The sequence below is a fragment of the Strix uralensis genome, chromosome 7 (assembly GCF_047716275.1).
Source record: "Strix uralensis isolate ZFMK-TIS-50842 chromosome 7, bStrUra1, whole genome shotgun sequence".
In the NCBI taxonomy this organism is placed as follows: Eukaryota; Metazoa; Chordata; class Aves; order Strigiformes; family Strigidae; genus Strix; species Strix uralensis.
The window spans coordinates 30,347,338-30,370,474 of NC_133978.1; the positions used below are offsets into that span (position 1 = coordinate 30,347,338).

Sequence of the window (23,137 nt, forward strand, 5' to 3'; positions counted from 1 at the left end):
CCCAGTAGGAGATAAGGGAAAAGAAAAAGCTAAAGTTAAAACTGCAGATGAAACATATATCTTAGGCTGATGACTTGGTACATGATAATACTTTGATCTTATCAATTAGAAAACAATTTGACTTCAGTCTTTTCTTCTGGGTATTATGGCCAGGATCATACTAACACTCTAAACTAAAAGGATCTGTTTTAGCTCAAGCATTATTTATTCACATGCTTTATTATTCTGTTTCATGGAGCAATGCAAGGACAGCATCTCATTAACTGAGGGAAACAAAGTTTTCTTTTTTTAATGTCATGAACATGGTAGCTCTGCAATCAGGGGTAATGCTTAAAATACTGAATGTACCTAGAGATATAATATGGCAAGGAAACTTTCCATGCATTCAATGAGAGATGACAGCAGGCAGATAAAATACTAACCCCTTGTTATCAGCTCTAGGTACCAGACTAAATGCAATTGTCAGGAATTTTCAGCAGAAGTTGACAGAACCAAGACAGGGTTCATTTAGGGTCATGGGAAATTCCTGCTTCATTTGCATAAGCATTTCAGCAAGTGCTTTAAGAGTCTGGCTTTCCAGCAAAAGTTTAAGCAATTAAACATAGCCACATATTAATAGCAACCAATTGTTTGAGGCCCAGATCCTTGAAAGTATTTAAACACTAACACCTACTGATTTCCAGAAAAGGCAATCCAGCATCTTGGCCCAAATGTCCTGCTAGGTGGAGAAGTATACATGTCTCTGAAGCCAATATGTTTGTCCCATCTGTATGTCTGTTTTATGTCAGTTAAGATGATGGTAGACAATCAACATCAAATTAGGAAAATACTTTGAGTTTTTAAGCATATTTTAACTCCCCACTCTTTCTGACAAAGGATAATGAATGTTTTTTATTCTCTCAAGATACGATAATATCCTCAGAGAAAATGCATATTGGATTTTATAAGTATTTGGTATATTATTTGTTTATTATCTCAGTGTTCAGCCATTAGCAGTGAATCGCTGTGTTGTTATATAAACCAGAAAACAACAACTACACATAACAACCAGTCTCTGTCTCACACAACCACCTGAAGAGAATGATCTGAAAAAGCTTGCCAAAACCAGACTTACTGTTTATGGCCAGAACAGATGCCTGCTAATTCAGGTGGGCACTTAAACTATAAATGCAGATTACATCTATGCACACATCTCTGCGTCACCTGCACTATGGCCATGGCTGTGCCAGCCGTTAATCCAGCCTGAATGAAAGGTGAAGAAAGGCTGCAGTGTCTGCTTTAACATTTTAGTCTGGTAATTGTAATTATTCTGGAATTTGTCCAGGATGTGAAAACTGTGTACTCCTCCAATAAGCAAACACATCATTCCGGGATCTGACATGTGATAACACAGTTGTTGACGGTGCCTGAGCCCCAGATCTTTGACTATTTATGTGCGTATATAAATTATTATACCAGTGGTACAAAAAAGGCTAGAGAACAGATCCATGAGCCAGTTACAAGAAGTAGAATGATCTGGTGGTTGCTTCCTGACTTGAAAAGCAGAGAATCTATGTTTTCTTTCTTTTCCTCAGCAACATGAATCCACTGTCATCTGGCAAGGTGACAGAAACTCCCAATGTTTCATTTTCTTCACATGTAAAACCTGATTAATCAGTAATGAGAATAATTTAAACTTTGCTTCATCAGTGTTGGCAAAAGGGTAGTCAAAAAAAGATATTTTAAAGGAACCTTTAACAGAGAGTGCCTATGGGGAAGGTTAACCACAGGCAGGGAATGGAGCTGGAGTTCCAGGAGCTGCTTAGAACTCTACCATTGCCTGTTTGGAAAACAGAAAAACAGCATTGTACCTCTGCATCCCTCAGATTCCCCATCTATAAAATGGAGATGACAGTACCAAGCTTCACTTTATAAAGCACTTTGACTGAGGACTGAGAAAGTTACCTTCATATTGGCATCTTGCTTCTAGGAACTATATTTTCAGCAGCACATTATCACTACCCTCTCCCACTTCTACTGATACCCCTTTCTTTTTGAAGTTTTCAACTTTCTACTGTTTTAATGTTGTTAGCGATCCCAGTAAAGGACAGAGAGCTAAAATGAGCAACAAAAACACAGGCCTTCATTTAGAGACATAATCTGTTTAATAAATATGACTGTAAAAGCAATAAACAATAGCAATTATACATTACACTACATTGTATTTAACGAAAGGGAAAAAGAAGATGAAAAAGTACATCAAAAGAAGTAATTTTAAAATTAGAAATTGTTCCAACACTATAGGAAAACTTTTTGATCAGCTTACTATAAAAATAAGTTGGCTAATGTCGGACTTTAGTGGGGAGTATTATACAGTTGCTGCCAAAACTTTCCCGTCTTTCTTAAAGCTGTAGTTGCAAAGCCATACAAACTGCTGTGTTTCTACCTGTCTTCAGAGAAACTACAGAAAGAGGCAGAGGACTCTGTACTGTGATTATTTTTTAACTACTAAGGGTCTAAAGTTCTTACACTTGGTGTCATTTTTCTTCTTTGCCAGCAAGTAGGTTGATTTGGGCTTGTGCCCAATTTGTGACAGAGAAATTCAAACCCACCACCACCACCCAGCCCCTGCCATGGGACTCCAGGCAATGCCAACAATGCTGCTTTCTCCTGTTTTTGACTCAGGTTGCTGTGTCTATTGAACAAAATCCACTCATGTCAGGAATCAAGGTGCCTCCTAAGTGTGCTACACTGATTATGAACTGACCTCTATTTGCCTTCACCCAACACAGTTAAGTAAGCATACGTTGGTTACTGTCTCTCTTTGCACTTCAAACCAAAATCCTCGTTTACCTGAGCTGGGTTGGAAATCAACAGTGGTAATGGCACAGGTTAGGCTTCAGCCAGATATCCAGTGCCTTGAGAGGACTTGTTTGAAGCATGCTAAGCCTGCTTTCCTGCTGTTCCCTTACATAGTCTATATGAACATGTCCTGCAGCCTCATTTCTAGTTGCAGTGTAAGATACAAGCTTAAGTTATTGGTAAGAAATCGAATCTTGTACAGGAGTGGTCCTCTGGTGCTGGGCTCAAAGTGCATGGCAACAATCTCAGGCCAAATCCTCCTTTATTCTCCCTCCTCTGTCCAGAATGGCAGGAGCTTGCAGATCTGCAACCAAGGGGGGTTGCCAAGAAGGCCATAGGAAACTGTGCATAGACCTTTCCCTGCTCCCTGTTCTATGGACAAGGTGTCTTTCAAAAAATTGACAGGCCTTGGGGTGACTCCCAAAAGGCAGAGATCTCCTGGAACTTCCCCAGACAAATCCAAACATCAGCACTAAATACAGCTGAGGGTGTTACTAGGGCTTTCTCTTAGCCAAAAATGAAGGTGTAAGGCTGGTACAAAGTACAGTGTGAGTTCATGCTGGCAATAACCTCCTGCAACAGCAGTATAGACAGACCTTCCTGCCTGTAACGCATGCTAGTTCTGTTCCACTCAAGGTTAGGAGGCAAAAAGTTATCTTTCAATGGTGCTATCAGTGGGATGCCTTGGTGTGAGCTGGCTAAAAAAGCTGTTTAAGAAAGAGCTTGGCCTTGCAGTTGGGATCACCCACACTTGCACTCAGTCTCCTCACAGCCATGAGGCACAGGCAGCAGCTGCAGAAAGAGCAATGAAGGGCAGAGTCCAAAGAAAGACAAAACAGATTGACCAAGAATATTTTCAGTGCCTTTAAACTCCAGTGTGATTTTTTTTTGTGTGTCCTATGAAAGTCTGCTGGGGCGGCTAGCCCTCCCGCAGCCCAAAGTGCTAAAAGAGCAATTAAATCTAAAGCCAAGAACCCTAAACACCCCCCCCTCCCACCTCCCCCAGCCCTTCTCCCCCCACATCCCAGCCCACACCTCTCCCTAAAGAAGAGACCCCCATGCATATTCTTGGCCTATATCATTATGAATTTTCTACAAATTAGATACAGATCAGAAAAAAGAGAGTGGAGGAATGAGGGGAAGGGCTGTAGAAGTGAATAGTGGTACCAGTTCCTCTCCCCCCACCCCCCACTAAAATTGAACACCTGTACAATGCAGTTCCACTATGGTCTCAGTATAATGTCCACATGCACAGGCTTAAAGCTAAAAACCCTTTGTCATCTGAAGAATTAAAAAGTCCAAATGCAGTGAGCTCTCCTCTTTTTAGATATAGAGATATATCGGTGTCCTCAATTCAACCATTTACATAGGTAGGGATTTCTTTTGTGCTCTGGGGCTCAGCAGCTGTGGAAATACTTCCTGTGGCAAAGAAAGAAAAATGTAAGAGTCAGTAAATAACAAGTGCATTTAGCCAAGGAAGATGTTTGAAGGTATCACCCTGCTGGGCTTTGGGATTCAATTGTTCCAGACTGACATGTTCTTCCCAGAAATGTTTTCTTGTCATTCAAAACACTGAAGGTGATGTCCTGTTCTTTCGCTAATAAAGATGATTCACCCATGTTGAACAGAAAAGGGAGAGGCCAGAGCAGAGGGGTAGAGGGAAGGAGGGATTGAGGTCCTCAGAGGAAATGTGTAACTCATTTGCAATGATAAGGTGTTGGAGATTTCATAAATAACCTTAAGCTTTGCATTTGCAAAAGAGGAGCCTAAACCACGCACATCCAGAAAATTGGAACTGTGTTTTTTTGCTTCCAGAGTTAGGAAAGAAAATTAAATGATCCAGGGACATTCATACAGATTCCTCCAAGGAAGGATCCCTGATTGTTAGTCAAAGGGGTTTAACAAACCTGGCTTCTGAACAAGCATACAAAAGAGAAACACCCAATTACAGTCTTGCTTTGTTTTCCCAAAAGAAAGAAAACTCATTAAAAAAGAAATTGCTGATTTCCAGAAACAGATGAGGTGGTTATATAGAAGAGTGGAGAGCCTTTGCACTTTCTATTCTGTTCACACCTAGGTCCAGACCTTCTCATTTTGTCAATGAGCTCTGATTCAGTTTCCTCATTCATCTTACCGACAGGATAGAAAAACACTCTTAGGAAGTTTGTTGGACTGATTCATTTTGATAGAGAATTGAGTCTACGTATCCCCCACATTTACCTTTTGTGCTCGCTAGTGTAGTTACAGGTGCAAATCAAAGAGTTATAAAAGACCAATTTCTAGTTTAATACAGTGTCCAGTAGCACAGCTGAGAATCACACAAAATGGTGGCTATTGTAGAAAGCCAGAAATGCTATAGTTGCACCAAATGAAAACCTACCCCCAAAATTAGCTTTTGACTGCTGTTATCCTAGAGGCTCCCAGGGTTTAGTTACCAACACCAGCAAGAGCAGTTTTGAAGGTACACTGAATAGAGCTATCAGGTGACTGACTCTTTCCACTTCAAAGTGACCTGTGAAAACATGTGTTTCCCTATCCCTGGAACAGCATGAACCACGGTCATTACATTCTTTTAGAAAGTGGAAGCTCAAAGCCCATCTAACTCTAGAAAGAGAGTTCCTGACCTGAAATTGGGTGTTTCTCCCTTAGCATCTTACAGCAATTTTGTCTTGGAGGCTTCTGGGGGGGGAAAAAAAAAAAAAAAGAAAAAAGAAAAAAAAGAATTGTTAAAGTTTAGGACCCACCGCTCCGGGTCTTGGCTTGAAACCTCTTGGTGATCCACAAGCCTTTTGGAAGTCCTCTGTCCAGACTACCTTGGTTGCATTTCCTTTCCTTGGGTTCTGGACTGTGGCCTGGGGTTGCTCTGTATGGGGAACACCACATGGGAAGGTTGGTCCCCTCACTCCATCCTGTGTTCTGCTAAGCAGGGATGTCCAGGTCTGCTGATGAATAGCTGCTTAAAAGCTTTTAATAGCTACCAGAGCTCTCCTTAGCGAACAGGTGAGGAGAGATCAGTATTGATTGCAGTGGGGCTTCCAGCTTAGGCATCAGTTTCATCAAGAGACTTTCTTCTTTTTCCTCCCATGTTGTTTCACAGGCCACAATCTTAGCACATCACATTCCCTCCTTTAATTGCCCTTCTCCTTGCTCCCTCTCTGCAGCAGCTATGACTCCAAGCGTGCTTTAGCAAACTCCCATACATTTTAGGGACATCCTCAGGTGGGATCTAAGGTTTGGTTAAGCTGAGGAAATTGTGCAAATAAGGGATCTCAGTTACAACTATGCTTCACTCCTGTCTAAGTCAAAACAGCTATAAACTTTAATTCCTCTAAAATAGGTCCATGCCCTTATTTGCAGGGGTCCTGTACTGTACCTCTGGTCTGGGCCTGCAGAATTGTCACCTCACAAGTGAAGCTGAGCAATGCCTGAGCAATGCCCAAGCAATGCTGGCTTTAGCAGAACATGTCTCCAGGCTGAAACCTCCCTGCTCTGTCCCAACACTTTTACTGTAGTCAGGGTAACAGAAAACATATAAGCATGAGCAAATGTGTGACTGATGCCAGTATGCCCACTTAAAGTCTTTTCACTTTAGGTCCTATGAAAGTCAGCTTTGCAAATTTTCAACTACAGAGGTCTGTAGGAGAAGTCAGCCTGAGGGCAAACCCACCCAGTTGTCCAATGCTGAGATCCCAGGTTTTGCTTGATTTCCCTGGGAATCAGCCAGGCTAGCATTGGTGCTGTCAACAAGGTCTGGCACAGCACAAAGGCCACAGCAGTCAAAACATCAATGAATATTTTAGCTTTTAGATCTGACTTACCAAATCACCTGCTCACCTCCATGTTCCAGGTGAGAGTGCTCCTGGATGTGGGGTTTAGCCCTGCAACTATATCAGCCCCAGCAAAATAAATTAAATTGCCTCATAGCGCAAGTTAAGTGCCGGCGGGATTTTTAAGAAGGGGAGGGGATCTACACAGAGCAACTAGAAGAGAGAAAAAGCCTAAAGTTTTTCCCCTCCCTTTCATCACATGGCAGTGAGGGAGAGCAAAGAGTTAGCAAGGTTTCCTGTAGCAAAACTAATGCTGCAGCAGAAGAGGATGGGAGGAGGAGTATGCAGGAATATGGGGAGGGGGGAGGCTGAGAAAAGGGTTAGCCAATTATGTCAGAGTCTGACCAGCTGCGGGATGCTGCAAGTTATTTACCTATGGGCTGGACTTCCAACTTCTCATCTACTAGTTGCTCAGGGCTCATCAGCTCACTTTGAGGGACATTAGGTATGCTTTCCCTCTGACTGACTGGACTGACCATCTCTTGATCTTTTTCATTCTGCATCTGTGCATATATATTAAGGCCAGGAATCTTCCTAAAACATTAACAGAAACCATCATTGTGGGGTACTCTGGAAGATGATGTAGTATCAGCTTTTACAAACCAAGAAACAAATCACTGCAAAAAAGAAAACCCAGCAAAATAAAACCCAAACACCTCAGTGTAAGGCAGCAACAGGGAGAAGGAAATGGCTCAGGGAGGGTCATACCTTTTGAACTTGTAGATTACAAACACGGCTAGTCCCACAAAAACGACAGAGAGGAGCATCAGCATAGCTGAACCGCTGTGACTGGGAGTGAGGTCCACCAGAGGAGCTGCAAGAGAGGGGGAGAAGGTTAGAGCCACCCCCAGCCTGGAGTGGAAGTTTCTCCCTCCAGAAACATAGTTCATTCTCCCCTTACTGCACGTGTAGCAGGCCTCATCTGTCCACATGCCTCCAGGGCTTCTCTCCCTTTCTTAATCCACCTGGGAAAAAAAACTCAGTTCAGACCACCAGTGGTGCTCAACCTACCCCCTGATGTGAAGTCCCATAGCTTTCTCCTTAGAGGCCTCTCTTCTCTGGTCTGTTAGAGGACTGCCTGAAACATACTGTCTCATATTGCAGACAGTTACTAAGGTAGTTGCAAATGAAGTCACTTGGATACCAAAACTCGCATTTTCTGGACGATCCCGGAGCTACCCATGGGCTAACTTGTCATGTTGACTTTCTATTTTGCTTAGAGTTAGTTTGGGTAGCTCACAATACATTGTGAACAATGAGCAACTGGCTCCTCAATTTTACTGTAGCAATGATGCTCACCAAATGTATTGTTCTCTGCGCAGTCCTGTTACTTCCTGACCAGAAGTGCAGTGCCCTTCACAGACACTGCCTCAGCATCCATGCCTTATCTTCTCACACCTCTGACATTTTCAGTTTCTTCCTTTATCCCTTTCCTATGCTTCTGAACATATTCTACTCTTCCCTGGTGCCCTGCTCTCTCTCCCACACCTTCCATGCAAGAGAGTGCACAGGTTCAAGAAAAAAAACCCACATCAATACCAACCCTAATCAATCAAAAAGTCTCTCTGTGCTTCTTCTCAAAGTTTTGCTTACCACCTTTTCATAGTCCCTTGTAAGGCCACACAAAACAGCCAGAAGCATGGCTTTCTCAGAAATACAAAGTAAATTCTATCAAATAGAGTTTCCATCACTCGTGTGCACACACACAAACAGAAAGGCACCTAGCATCCAAAAAGGGACACACATAGGTCCAGTAGTCTTAGTTGTTCATGCAGACACTAATAAAACACACTAGACAGACATGCAGCTATAGCTGTGCCATTACACAGAGCTAACACACAGAGCAGATACATCCTCACTGACTGTCTCTATCTGGCATTACACACAGAACATGTAGTGCCTTCCTCTGCAAGGCAGTGAAAGTTAACTTGAACCACTGTCATACACATCCTTTTTCCCTTGCCCCTCCTTCACATGCACTGAATAGACCCAACCTAAACTAAAGCCAGAAGACACAAGAAAACATGCACGCACAAGCAAATGCTTACTCAGGCACACACATCACATACACACACGTTTTCAGCTGTCACACCCAGCCTGATAAAGCCAAAATTTACGAAGAGAAGTGAAAAAAATTCTTCCCAGCCCAAGCAGGCTATCTTCAGGAAGGTAAGGCACCGGGGTGAAATGATCTGTTACTACGCATTCCTCACACATCTCCACTCTGTCCCCTTTGTGGCTGTATTTTGTGGGTCTCTGCAGTTCTGTGGGATGACAAAGTGGCTCTCCCACCAGTTCAGGCTCAGCATCACTCAGTGTTGTTGTTATAATGCTGCACTGAGAGTCTGCTAATAAAGAGCTGTTTAACTTCTTTGTGTACTGGTATATTTTACTCTGCCTTAGAGTTGAGGTTGTTGTCTGTTGGGTTGGGGACATTGGTTGGTTTTTCTTTCATGAGAGGAAGAATAACATGATGAATGGATTGCAATCTGTTGTCCATAATTGCCATAAATTAATCCATCCTCCAGTGTGGTCTGAACAAAGAACACAGAGGTGTGAAATGTGCCGAGGCCAACGCCTGTCATTCTTCTGTGCTCCAGGGAATGCACATGCTCACATACAACACACACACACACAGGGGCTCATTTCTACAGGTCCTACTTGAACATCCACTCCAAGCTGGTTTAGATACCTGCACTTTTGTTCCCTGTAGCTCTTCTGCTGCAGAAATTGCTGCTGTGCATGACCAGGCACACACACAGGAACATGCATGTGCACTGAGGCATGGGAACATAGATGTAGGCATATGTATACATACGTGTGCACTTACAAAAACACACGCTGAGCTTTGTGGTTCAGTCAACTATAGCTCATAGCTGCCTGGAGTCCAACACAGAGTCATAGTGAAAAGGCTGGGAAAGAAGGGATACCAGAGACCAGAGCAGCACCTCTGGGCCGTGTGCATCCCCCTGGACTGTGTTTGCTAGGAACTGCTTCTGGTGCTGGCTTGTGTTGCAGGTTTCCCTGCTTTTTTTATTTAATTTTTCATAAAAACTTGGATTTGAAAAGGACAATTCTTCTTCTTTGACAACCAAAACAATAGTTTTCAGCACTGAAGTAAATCTCTCTTTTGGCATTTTGTAAAATTCTAAACTATTCCCAAGTTTTGATGTAATGAAATTGGGCCTTTTATTTAAACAGGGTGCTGAGTCATGACCTCTGCAGCTTGATAAGGAGCCATATTCCCTCAAAGACCTCACAGTGGCTGCTCTCTGGGCTTTTTAATATCTAGTTTGGCAGTCCAGGCTCATTTTGCATTCTTACTGAATCATATTTCTGCAAGAGACAAAATCCTGTAATATTCCTATAGGAAACTGTGAAGCCAGTTACAGCAATCACTCACATCTCACCAGCAGCTTCAAAGACAAGTACAACCAAAGCCTACCTTGCAGGACAAATGAGTGTTTGCATCTATTATGGACAAAAAAATACTCATTCCTGGTGTGTGTGTAAATACAAATAAAAATGTGCATTTTCAGTGAGCACAAAGATCGTATATTTACATAGCATGTCTAAGCCGAGCACCCTCTGCCCCAGCCTGAGCCGGTAAGAAATAGGCCAGCATGGAACTGAGCTTAAAACCACTTGGACACTCACTGACTGCAGCAGGAAGAAGGCTCAAATACCTGTAAGCCCTTTGACTTATGCTCCAGAATGGTAAAAAACCAAACAGCTGGAATTCAAGACTGATCTTCTCATAGGATACTCTTCAAATACAGGCTCAGCCTGACATTACTTATTTCTGAGAAAATCTGCATTTGCAAAGCATTCTGCATCTTAGATGTTTACAAGAACGTTGTTTTATTATTCTGGGAACTAGATAAATATCCCTGTTTCACTGAGAAAGCAAGCAGCTTTTTAAAGACCATGTAGTAAGCCAGCAGTGAACTTGGATTTAATTCTTGCCTGTCTTCACTTCCCAGCTCTCTGCTTTTATTCTCTGAAATATCTTTTCTGCCTTCACTCTAAGGACATCTTCAGTATTCTGCACTGCCTGTCACTAATATTTTGTTTGCTGACTTGCTTGTTGTCTTTAGTAATAGCGGAATTTTTAAAATTCTGACTGTACTGGCAGCCTTCTATGATTCCTTGGGTAGGCAGAGGACACAGACCTTATACAAACCCATCTTTGTACCTGTGTGCATCTTTGACAATGTTGTTCCCCTTTCACAATCTTCAGCATGTGCCCAGAGGCCATACTGTTATTTAGCATGGCAGAATGCCACACTGATAGACCCTGCCTTCTGGTTCCTTCAGGGCAGCAGACAAGGTTTAGTAGCCCAGAAAAGTGCTACAATACTTCCACTAGCTATGGCTTCAGGACTGGAGCTACCCAGCTTTTAGCCAGCTCTGAGCATGGAAGGTGCAGCTGGGGACCCTATGCCCTCCCTCATGCAGAGATGCCCAGAATTCCTCTCCAAGAAGCTGCAGGAGGCTCCTATACAGCACAAAACTTGGATCCAAATTCATCTTGTATTAAAGGCAGGCCTGGATATGTGATTTTAAATGTCATCTGTTTCCACTACATGAAATCAGGAATGTCTCTTCAGTAGGAAGAGGTAAAGATGAGCCTTTCCCAGGAACATCAAACGTGATTCTTTCTAATTACAGTTGTTTAGAAAAGGCCTACAGGATATTCAGGGTCAGAGCAGTCATGTCTAAATGTTCATTTGGGATTTGATCTTGACTTTAATGAACATTGACCAAAATGGAAAACAGCCATGTGCATTGGCAGAGTAAATGCCCAGAAACAAATTTCAAAAATGATGAGCAATTGCCGGTAACTACACGTTTGAAGCTCACATTAAGATGCTTTCAGATACACTTCTTTTAAGAGATAGGCACTGAACATTTTCTGAAAGTAATATAGTAACACTGGTCATAGTTGAAAATTCAGGTCAAGGATTGCTTCTCTGATAACAACTGTTATGTAAAACGTATATGAATTTAAATCTAAAATGTATATGAATTTAAATCTTAAATGTAAAGTCACGCAATTCTTTTGTGTCAATGTCTATTACTTTTTTTTACAGTTTACAGGAGAAAAAAAAATCAAACACACTGACTTCTCAAGCTGTTGTGTGGTTTGTTTTTTTTCTTTAGAGATTACTCAGCTGTGCTGCATCTCTGCTTTTTTATTCTTTTGGTTCTAACATGTCTAAAAGTAAGCATTTGATCATCTGTTCCACAGCTAATGGAAAGAAGAAATATGCAGCAATATTCCCAGGGCAGATATTAGAAAGTTCTGCTTAGGAAAAATGAAATATTGCAAATACCAAGGCTGTCTTCTGGAGGGACTTAAATGCAGTCCCATTACACCCTTTGTTAAGAGTCTTTTTTTTTTCTTCCCTTTATGGACGAGGCAGCACGTGGACTGACACCAGTTTGGGCAGACCTGTTCATACCATAAAAAGCTTTTTGGAGAGCAGTGTGCTGACGCAAATGAACTGAGACTTTTAGTTTGCAAGTTAGTAAAAGAAGCTGATACCGACTGATCAGAGTTATCAGCAGCTCCTGGAGAAAAGGAATTCCTAAGAATCCTGAGCACGGATTTGTTTGTCCTATCTCTTGTAATAGTTAAATAGGACCTGTGCTGTGAAATGGGGGTTTAGCATACATAATAGACAGAGATGAATGTAATTAAATATCAGGACTTTGGAGATGACTCATTTTGAGATAGCATTAGTTGAAGTCCGAACTGCCTAATCTTATGTTTGTGCATATATAAATTGATTCTAGTCTTTCAGACTGCTGAACAACTTCTGAACTTTGCTCAATTGCTTTGAATGTTCGTTGACTCAAGAATATCTGATATATCCAAGGCTAGCTGGTATCCTTTGCACTGTGTGATCCAGACTGAATATGCCACGGTGCTGCTTAGCTGTTGAATAGTTCAGAAACAACCAAGAAGTACACATTTCTACTGCTACTTATACTGCATTTCCAACAACAGCAAATTCCTGCACATAAGTAAACAAAAGGTTTAGCCGTAAGTGCAAAAGCCACTATATCTTTTTGACATGAAAAAGAAAGGGGTGGTGGAGCAGGCATTTTAATGTCTGTCCATACACTGAATTGTTATTGTGACATAAAAAATGTTTAAAATACAGCTGATAGCACACTACTACCATCAAGGAATATATTGCTTGCTGTGCTATGCAGCAACAGAAAGGGTGTATACAGAAAGAGGATACTGACCTGCTGTTAAATGGGCAGCATGGACAAGGATTCGAACCCCTGGCTTCAACTCAAAATGGACCAGGTTTTGGTTCAGTTTCTGGATCAGTGTTTCTGAAATCTGGAAAAAAGGAGAAAATAAGAAATTCTCTTGATCGTTGATTTAGATTGTCAATAGGTGGGTAGGAAATGGAGCTGCATGCAAAGCAAAGATTTTGCAGAAGCGTCAGACTTTCCAAGCACAATTTCGCATCACCTTACATCGAGGGAGTTTGTGAAAGCTGAACACATCTGCCAGTACTATGTCCAGAGTGTATCTGTATGGTTAGCAATGACTGATAGTAACAAGGTGCCCTGTTACATCTCTGTAGGAGTGGCCCAGCAGCAAAAAGGAATTGAGCCCCAAAGGAACATTACACCCACATGTGTAAGTGTCTGCAGGACCAGCCAGCAACAGTACATCAGTGAACTCTGTTTACTATTCAAGCAAAGAGAAGCATTTCAATTGTTAACACTCATTTGCTCATAACAAATAACTTTTTGCTCATTAAGTGGACAGCTCCATGATCTTAGAGCATGTTCATAACACGTGATATACCTGAATCAAAATGAATAGTTTAAATCTTTACCCCAGCTTGCAGTTAAATTTCAAGTCCTAAAACTAAATTTCATTTGATCCAGCTTTGAGTTTCAAGCCAGCTGCTCCCTAATCCTTAGTACATACTTAATCCTTAAGTATATACCAGACCAGCTCAAATCTGGAAGTATTTACTGACTACAGAGTGTGGCTTAAACAAAATGCATGTTCCACCTATTCTTATGGGTTACACAGAGAGAGACATGCTCTTTTATTTTCTCATTCATGGGAGAGACATTCCACAGAGCTTTTAGATCACTAGATTATCTTGCCATAACTCTGATGACAACAACAGAGATCTAGCAGAAATGAAGCAGGCTATTCCTCCTTAAAGGACACAACTGGAAAGATGAGCATTTGCTGAGATAAGATCCAATAAAATCGACATTTGTACAGTGAAGAAGCGAAGCTTTAGTCCAATCTGTTGGTAAACATTCCTTTTTTTAAGTCAGTTCATCACAATATGTACAGAGCCACTTTCTCCATATCACTCTTAATTATATCTAAGAAGTTCCAGGCACGTTGCCATTAAAAGCAAAAAATTCACATAGATTAATCAAGGAATGGAAGCCTATAGACATGGTGTTGACAGTTTGTTGTGTGTCTTTTGTATGTTCATTTGCTAGATGTTCCATGTATTTCACATTTTCTTGCAGCAGTGAGCAATTTTCTAGTTGAACATAGCTGCTGTTCTGCATGTTGGTTTATTAAGGAGAGGTGGTTGGAAAACTGGAAAAAAACACCCCCACCCCATAACCCTTAATATGCAGTTACTGAGAACGTTGTGTTTTTATAGCCATACCAAGAGGAACCGTATTCTAGTGCTCACCACTTAATTTAATTTGTTTTAAATAAATCCTTATTCCTTCTTGAAGATTAATGAAAAATTGTCAGAAAAAAGAACATTCCAATAATTTTTACACCATCTTTTTCATGTTCTTCATTTTTGTCTGGTTGAGTTATTTCAGTAAATGCTACCCAGATATGATTAGATGTTCCTTGGCTATCATTCATCACAGTATGAGATTTATCTGCCTTTTTTATTTTTTTAACATTCTTAATGGTTCTTTCAATACTCTTGGCTTATACACTTCATTTCTGGCTGCCGATCACTTGAATAGGTGCCTTTGGTCCAATATCAATTTGGCAATAACTCTTACAGGCATTTTATTTATATTTTTTAATATATCTCTTTAAAGTTTACAATTTTTTAATGGGTGCCAGAATAAGCAGTAAATACATTTCTTCCAGTAGCAAGAAAAAATAGCCCCTGCTTACAAAGAGCCATCTGCTGAGCTCAGAGCAGCAGGGATGGTAACACAAAGAAGTGCAGTACACGAAGAAAGCCTGAGAAGCAAATTATATCCCTCTTTAAGAATTTGAGTATATTAATAACCAAGATTGATGACTATAAAGAGCGTTTCATCTCTAAAACTGGAGCAACAGATGCAGATCGATATGCTGTAAACCAGGTACATTAATGGCTCATGGAAATAATGGGGAAAATATCATCCTGGCCATTTCCAGTACCAAACATGACCTAACAACTCTCCTGCATACCCCTGCAGGAATTATCTTCCTTTGTGCTCTGAGATCCTGATGCTGCTGGGGCAGCTGAACCTATGAAAAAAAGCAACCACGAGGCAGTAAACTGAAGAAAAGAGCCAACCCCATTGTGTCATTCCTCTTCAACACATTGTGATAGCTGCACAAAACGGCCAGGAAAGTAGAGGTAAAAACCATACATGATGCCTTATATACAAAAAGAGGTTTAATGTGATGGGTAACGGAGAATGCAGCTAGCAAATGTTGTTATCTAGTATTGGAGAATAGTTTCATCAAGGATTTGGGCAAGAAATGGAAGAATAGGATAACCTCAAGAAAGTCTGCATGAGAAGGGACCTGAGACTTTGTGGGCAGCAGTGACAATGAAGGAACACAGATCTCACCTGGCCTGCCTGAAGACTCCTGCAATGCAGAATGAAAAGGGCAAAACAACAGCACCAGCAGGGCCATTACAGCTGAGAGATGCTATGGCAGCCTCCCAGCATGCAAGTTGAGTGTGTGAGAGAAAGCTTAACCAATATTCTTGTCTGGCAAGCTGATGAAAAGGAATAATAGGAAGACGAGAGACTGTGAGAGTGAAGTAGTAACAAAAAAGGAAGAAAGGCAGAAAGAAAGTCACAAATGAAGTTTATTACTACTGTATTGCATTGTTACCTGATCATGAATTAGGACTTCATTGACACCATCCTGTACAAAGGCAACTCAGAATAAAATGATTTCTGCCTGAAATCATCAGTATCTCAGCAGAAGCTTGAAATAGCCATCACTGTTTCAAGACTATATGCAGTGTCAAAACAGGTAGCAACTGTTCACACTGCTCAAACTATACAGCATATTTCCTTGGCTCAATTAATTATATGCTCTCCCAGCAGCTTTTTGGGTGCAGCTTTTTTGTCAGGGTCTTTACGGAATCTGAACGAGTCAAAAAATGAATAACAGCCTGAGACCTTCAAAAGCGCCAAAAGTTCTTGAGAGATTCAGACATCTGCCTTCCTCAGGCAGCTCTGGAGATTCCTGACACAGACTTCTGAGGGAAGAACAGATGCATTCAGACATGTTTTTAAAATGTTTGCTTGCTTAGTACAATATTTTCATTTCTCTTTACATGGAAAGTGAGATTCTCTTTGAAATAGACATACAGACAGTATAGAAAGAAGGAGAAAAATGCATTTCTGTACTAAAAATGATCTGAAATAGCATACACAACAGTTTACAAATGTCAGTATTGGAGGTCAACAAGCAGGTTACACACAGCTAAAAGGCCAAATTCACATTGGGATTGGACATTGCTCTCCAAAGTTGGACCTGACAATGTTTCTGGTCCTCACATGGTCCCAAGGGGATCTGTGAACCACAGATCACTCAGGACACTTACTTTGAGATTGGAAAAGTGGCTTTTCTGCCTTATTCCATCAAGTCCATTTCCAGCTCAGTGGATCACAGGTTATCAGACTTTAACCCAGGAGTGGTTCTGACTCATATAATTTGTTTACAACATTAGTAAAATGTCTTTGAAGTAAATCTCCACACAAAGGCTGATCTCAGTCACTGAGGTAATGAAAAGGTTTCAATGGAAAATATTTTGGGTCTTGTGCCTCCCTTTATTTCTGGTTTTCAAGTGGTACCGTGGATGCACTTTTGCTTAAAAAGCAGATAAGGAAACATCAAAGTACTTTGGCCTGTTTCAAAAATAGCTATGCAGTTCCAATTGAACAGCTAGACCTTCAGCTGGGGAACAGGTTGGGCTCAGGCCTATCCCTGCTTCTCTCTCACTCCTGGAGATGCAACTCAACTGAAGACAAAACTTCTTAGAATAGCAACCTCCTAATTTATAGTCTTCAAGAGTCTCCCTTGTGAAAATAATTAGCTTTCAGAATTAGTTTTGGTCCTTAACTGAGCCTCATTGACTTTATCTGCTTCATTTGCAGAATTAAGCATGATGTGCAAAAATAATTCAGTAATAGAAACCATTCTTCATGTATCATTTTTCATCAAAGGACATATAATGAATAATAATAACAGTCAATTTGTGCAGGAAAAAAAGAGATTCCGATTTAAAAATGGAACAAAATAAAAGTTAATTTGGCTTCTCTTAGCATTTTGTCAGAATTAGGACTGTGAAAGAACCATGTGCACCAAGAAACAGAATTATTACTCAGAAGGGCATTTTCCTATACCTTCATTGAATTTTGAAACCTCTGGTGTAAATTGGTTTAGACTAATTGAATGTGATTCAACTGTGCCAGTATGTACTAGCTAGGAATCTAGATAATTTTATAGATACTGTGTAAAGATCTCAACTAATGAGTGCTACACTTCTATTCAATTCATTGAGTAAATCAATAAACAACTAAGGAAAGAATTATGCACATTGATTGGTAGGAAGAAACTTGAATCAGCACTACAAAAGTGAATCAGGAATCAGAGCAAATGTGCATTACTTTAAACTGTGCCAGTCACCCTGTATAACCTTGGTTACTCCACATGAAGGTTTGCTTGCCTTAGCACTGAGAAGAGCGTAATCACTGACTTACAGGGTCCAACAGGAATTTCCTGAGATCTTTTAATGAAAGATGTTAAATTCAAGCTGCCATTAGTATCCAGAGATACTGTGAGAGCACAAGGCAGGACATTCCTGTGGTTAACTCCGGGACAAGAACTGACCAGCAGATATGAACCCAGAGAGATCCTGGACATAAAAGCCAGGATCCACTTTAGACGAACAAAGGTGAACAGAAGGAGTCTTGAGAACTAAGGGCTGTTCTATACACTGAGAAAAAGATGAGAAGGCGAGATAGTCACATGGCACGAGTTAACTCAAAGATATTAAGACAAGATATATAGACAGCCTCTTCTACAGCACACAAGCAGCTGATAAAGAAAAGCTGGCTAAGGAAAAAACCCCTTGGTACAAGGTCTTCTGGTTTATATTATTCCATTCTCTCCCCACCTGCCTTTACTTCTTAAATACTGGCCCAACCTTCCCTAAGCACCCAGTGGAAGACTTGGGTCTACATATAAAGGTACAGATGTTAAAAAAATCTCTTCTAGTAAACACTTGATGATTTACCCCTCTTCCTGGAATTTAATTTCCAGGACTGATTGGCACCATCTTCTGTAAGATTTGAAGGTGTTCACCATCATGAACTTGTTGCTAAAATGTTTCGGTGATGGGTACATCTGAAATACATCAGAGGAAAGGAAGGTAGTGAAAGTAAATATGCTAAAACACTAAAGCTTAGGAAGGTGGATTAAAAAAAAGTATAAAAAAAGATAGAAGCTCCATCATCTAAAATAAAGCAGAAGTAAAACTAAATCTCTTTAAGGAAAGAATCCTTAAAAACAGGCTTCCTGAATGCCACTCTCTGTAGTGTTAAATTCACCAGAGGTATTTAATCTCCTCAGTTCATCACTGCCCATTTGATATTCAGTCATCCATGTCATTTCCCATCTCTTTGGCTGGATACAGATACTGGCCACAGCTGCAACATGTTGAGCACCGCTGGCTACCAAACAGCTGGTGTTGCCATTTGCCAAAGTCTCCATCATGCTTGCTATGCTGCCGATAGCTCTTTTCCGAGAAAAGATTAATGGCCTCAAATGTCATTAACTAGTTGCTCCTACATCTTTTTTGCATTCTGCTTTTATGGTTATTTTGAATAGACAAGGTAAAGGCATGAAAATGGAGAACTAAAGAGAAATGCATGAAAACACTGAAACCTGAATTCTCCTGTATCTTCTGCTTACATCTCACTTGACTAACAGGCGACACATTTGCTATGTTTGACAAAAAGCCCCCACTAGCAAACAATATGGAGAAAAGAGAATTTGTTAAATGCATATATAAAAAGATAACCCTTCAGAATCTTCTTATAGAGTAAAACCATACACTGAAATAAATTAAGTAATCATATCTGTGTATTTGTATGACTGCCCTCTACTGAACTGTAAGTAGAATACCTTCCTACCTCTCATTCATTTTGAATTGGATTGGTGCTAAAAATTAAAATTATTTGAAATGCTACTAATTAGAGGTTTGCCCTTCACTGAAGAAAAAGAATTCAGTGCTTCTGAAGCGGCAGATCTGAATTCTGTAATCATCACATTCACCAAGCCTGTCCATATAAATGGTGTTAACAACTGCATGCCAGCCCAAGTGGCCAATGGTAACTCTGAGTGGCTGTTTTTGCAAGATTCAGGATATTTTAGTGGTGTTGCAGTGACAACATGCAAATCAAACAGCAGCATTTTACAACTGCCAATTATTTCTACATTTTTAAGCAGGTTGGTAGTCTGTCCTCGGTTACTGTGAAAAAAGGCAGGGGAACCACGTGACCCAATTAAAAAAAAAAAAAAAAGCAAAGTCACAACATTCTGGTCATAAATACAAGATTTTCTGAATATGCAAAACACTTCTGGATTCTGCAGGATGAAAAGGCCTTTTGATTTTTATGAAGCTGTGAAGAATAAGTTTAACACAGACTACAGAAAGTGGAGTGGATCAAGCAATCTGAGGTCCTCAGAAATTCTGTATTTATGTATTAAGTGGAAATGTCCCATGCTGCACATTGAAAAAACTTCCCCAGCCTCATACATAGCATTTTTTTCAGCTGTCAAGAGCAGTTAAACTTTTTAAAAGGTGCTTTAGTCTCCCATGGGAAATATCAGGAATGCAGAGTTCACATTTCTAAATGTAATCTGCAAACAGATATAACAATAATTGGTACTGTGTGTACACAAAAAGAATAATTTGCGACACTTGAATGAGAGTGGTACATCAGCTCAAGGAGAAAATGACATCTACCATCTAACCACAGTCTCAACAAAAGCATGAGACACAAATGCACCACCCTAATGGAAAACTGCATGGAAATGTGTATTTGTCAAGTGTGATACAGGGCCTAGGACAACTTCCACAGTCCCACTATTACTGTACCTGAGAATGGTTTTACTGTGTTTAGACATATGAGTGGCACAGAGTAGTATTACAGACTGACAAATGGGAAACTAAGACCTAGATTTTCAAGGGACGGTGGATATGTAGCTGTCTCTGAAGTCAATGGGTATTATGTACCTATAGACCACAGAGCAGCTGGACAGAGAGACCCAAAGGTACGCTTAAAAAGCCAAATGAGTATGTACCAGATAAAAACAGACCAGCTTAATCTGCCTCAAGGGGAAACAGCAAGAAAGTAAGCCCCCCATGGTCATTAGATATGTATCAGATTTACCGGTAGATGCAAAAGTCCATGAAACCACATATACCCTTCATTGATACCCATGGCAGAATAATGGCCTAGCTCAGGAGATGAAATACAGCTCGGTTAAACAAGTTGCCCAAAAACCTCACGCATGCTCTGTGATAGACATAGCCTGCAGCAACTTCAGGAGTTTCACATGGGGAGGTGTAGTTTGAATTCCCTCTTCAGCTACTGTTTCTATCACTCTTCCCTTCCTCCCACTCCATCAGTTGTTCATAGCCTTGCTTGTTCTAGCTAACAAAAGTTAGTATGCACCACTGGCATGATTTAGATGGCTTCCTTTCAAACCCAGGTTGGATGAGCAGAACATCAGGACCACAGAGTGTCCTATACCTTTGCTCTGGTACCTGGCATGTGAATATGGTGGATTTAGGGCTGTTATCACCACATCTGTGTCATATGACCACAAGTATACATGCTGACTTTTGGAGGCATTAATAGAAGGGGAAGAGAAGGAGAAGGCTATAGCACACTTCATTCTCCTGCTAAATGTGTGCCTACAGTGTGCATGGTGGGTTTCGTGCCCTTCTGTGGTAGTTCACTCAGTTCCACCAACTTTTGATTTTGAGAATGCATTAGGTTTTCCCTCCCTTGCGTACTGAAACAAAAGTTTTTGCAGAATAGAAACATTAATTTCTGTAACTCCTTTCCACCTGATCTATTCTGACTGCAAGTTTTCCATGGACAGAAACTATTTGTCACTGTGTCTCTGGACAGGCTCACCACGAGTCTCAGGTTTGGAGAGTAGCTTCTGCGCGCAATATGACACCACAAAAAAAGGAACCTATATAATTAAGTGCTTCCTTAAGAAACCTTATTCCATTGCAGTGTTTGTGCAAACTATTTCCATTTTGTTCCTGTATACTTTGAAGTTTCTCTTCCAAATTAGAAAAAGTCATCCAGAAATATAACTCCTTTGAGTGTGCACCTGCAAACACACAAATTCACATATGTACCTTTGAATAGCTTGTTGCTTGCTCATGAACACAACACAGATTTCTGTTCCTACCAGAAAAGAACACAGCACATCATAAAGTACCTAAGAAGCAACTTAAGCTGTCATCAGGAAAAACATCTGCTCCCAGTACTCATCCCAGTGACTTCAGGCACAGGGAGAAACTGTTGAATGGGCTCTGAAATACTTTAGGAAAGGGATAGTGAAGGATCACAGGCCAAATGGATGACAAAAAAGGAACAGTATCATAACATGCTTCAGACCTGAGGGCAGAGACACCTTTTGGGGCCCTGCTTAGGCAGTTCCCACTGAAAACAATGCCATTTTTTACTGGAGTAACTAGGAAGGGGAATGCAGTACCCACAGACTACTAAGAAAAACATTCTGATTGTCCTGATGGGAGCAGGGGAGATACTTCTCCACAAGAAACAGCTGGCTGCAAATGGCAAATAGTTTCTCTCTCTTCAAAGGTTACTGTTTAGACCCTGCAGGATGCCAGAGAGAAAAGCTGCTGACGTCCCACTGAAAATGACATTTCCTCTTGTCCATAAAAAGGGTCATGAGAGGACTGTCAGGGCTTCTTTTCTCCACAGCCACAGAGACTCCATTTTACAGGGGGAAAATAGAAAGGGACAAAAGAGAGGGAGTAATTGGCAAAATACAGTAGGCTGCTGAGTGCCGGAGGGGAGCTAGGTCAGATTTAAATTTGAAAGTTTATGGACTGGCTTCTTTGCCAATTTGTGATGGAGGAAAGGAAAAGGGGGGTGAAGGAGAAAAGGGAGGAAGGGTTTGCAGAGCACTAAATCTCCATCTTTTTTGTTTATTATGTGGGTGGTGAAAACTGCAGAGGAAAGTAATTTGTCAAAAAAAGATGATGTTTAAGGATACTGAGCAAGGCTTAAGAATATGGGTGACCTAGTGGTTTGAGGCCCATGGCTAAGCTAACAAGGCTTTAGACCAGTGCAAGAGGCAATTGCAACAGCAAATAATAGGACAGGCAGATGAAAAGGTTATTAGAAAACAGGAATACAAGAAGGGGAAGATACTGTTGATACATGCCCTGATAGGAAGACTTCACTCATTCACAAATTGAGGGACAAATCCAAAGAGAAATGCTAAAACCCTTGTGGCATCCAGTGGAGTAGCAGGCATCCAGTAATGCTGAGGGTTTCACCATAGCACTGAGGCTGATATTTATGAGCTGATGACACCCTCTACCCCAATGCTCATATAGCCCATACCAACATGGGGTACGTCTGCTTGAGCCACGGACATGCTGTAGGGAGAAGCAGAGGTACAGTGGTGCTCCACTCAGGGCTAGTTATCTTTGCCCCTGGAATCTGAGGTAATATGCTGAGAGAGACTTCAGAATTTTTGCCCAGCACAGTGTTTTATCTTTTAGTCACAATCATGCTAGGCCCACCTGGTGGGCAGAACCTTTAGGGTCTGCAGTGAGATATTGTCCTCCAGTTGTCATAACCTGCTTCAGCCTTGCACAGAAAAAACAATCCATAGCAGGTGAACCGCACTGCCAGCATCATGAAGAGGGCAGGCAGATAATCCAACCCCATCCCTGTGCCTTAAAGTAATGAAGTTCTGATCTGCCCAGATCTACCACCCAGCTCTGTCCTCCAATGTTTTCTAGACTCTTGACAGCCTCAAAAACTTTGCCTTATGAGGCTACTCCAGTTCATGTTGGCAGGAATAATCCCCTAAATCCTTCCTGCTTTCTTCCTACTTCCATGAAGTAGAACAGAACTATTAAGGGAGAGACAGGACATCATAAAATTTATGCCAATTTAACATTACTGAG

At 41.0% G+C, this 23,137-nt stretch overlaps 1 protein-coding gene and 1 long non-coding RNA gene across 2 annotated transcripts in view; one reads left to right on the plus strand and one right to left on the minus strand.

Annotated features, from left to right (window-relative positions):
• LOC141946072 (uncharacterized) overlaps positions 1–23,137 on the plus strand; it is a 180,195-nt gene that overhangs the window by 137,176 nt on the left and 19,882 nt on the right. The gene's annotated exons all lie outside the window — the stretch shown is intronic.
• LOC141946071 (VPS10 domain-containing receptor SorCS1-like) overlaps positions 3,908–23,137 on the minus strand; it is a 296,692-nt gene continuing 277,462 nt past the window's right edge. The window contains exons 24-28 of the mRNA XM_074875239.1: positions 12,927–13,026; positions 7,377–7,482; positions 7,042–7,202; positions 5,586–5,704; positions 3,908–4,260 (exon numbers count right to left, since the gene is read on the minus strand). Of these exons, the coding sequence (XP_074731340.1) occupies positions 4,204–4,260; positions 5,586–5,704; positions 7,042–7,202; positions 7,377–7,482; positions 12,927–13,026 (543 nt within the window). The 3' untranslated portion in view covers positions 3,908–4,203. The remainder of the gene's footprint in view (positions 4,261–5,585; positions 5,705–7,041; positions 7,203–7,376; positions 7,483–12,926; positions 13,027–23,137) is intronic.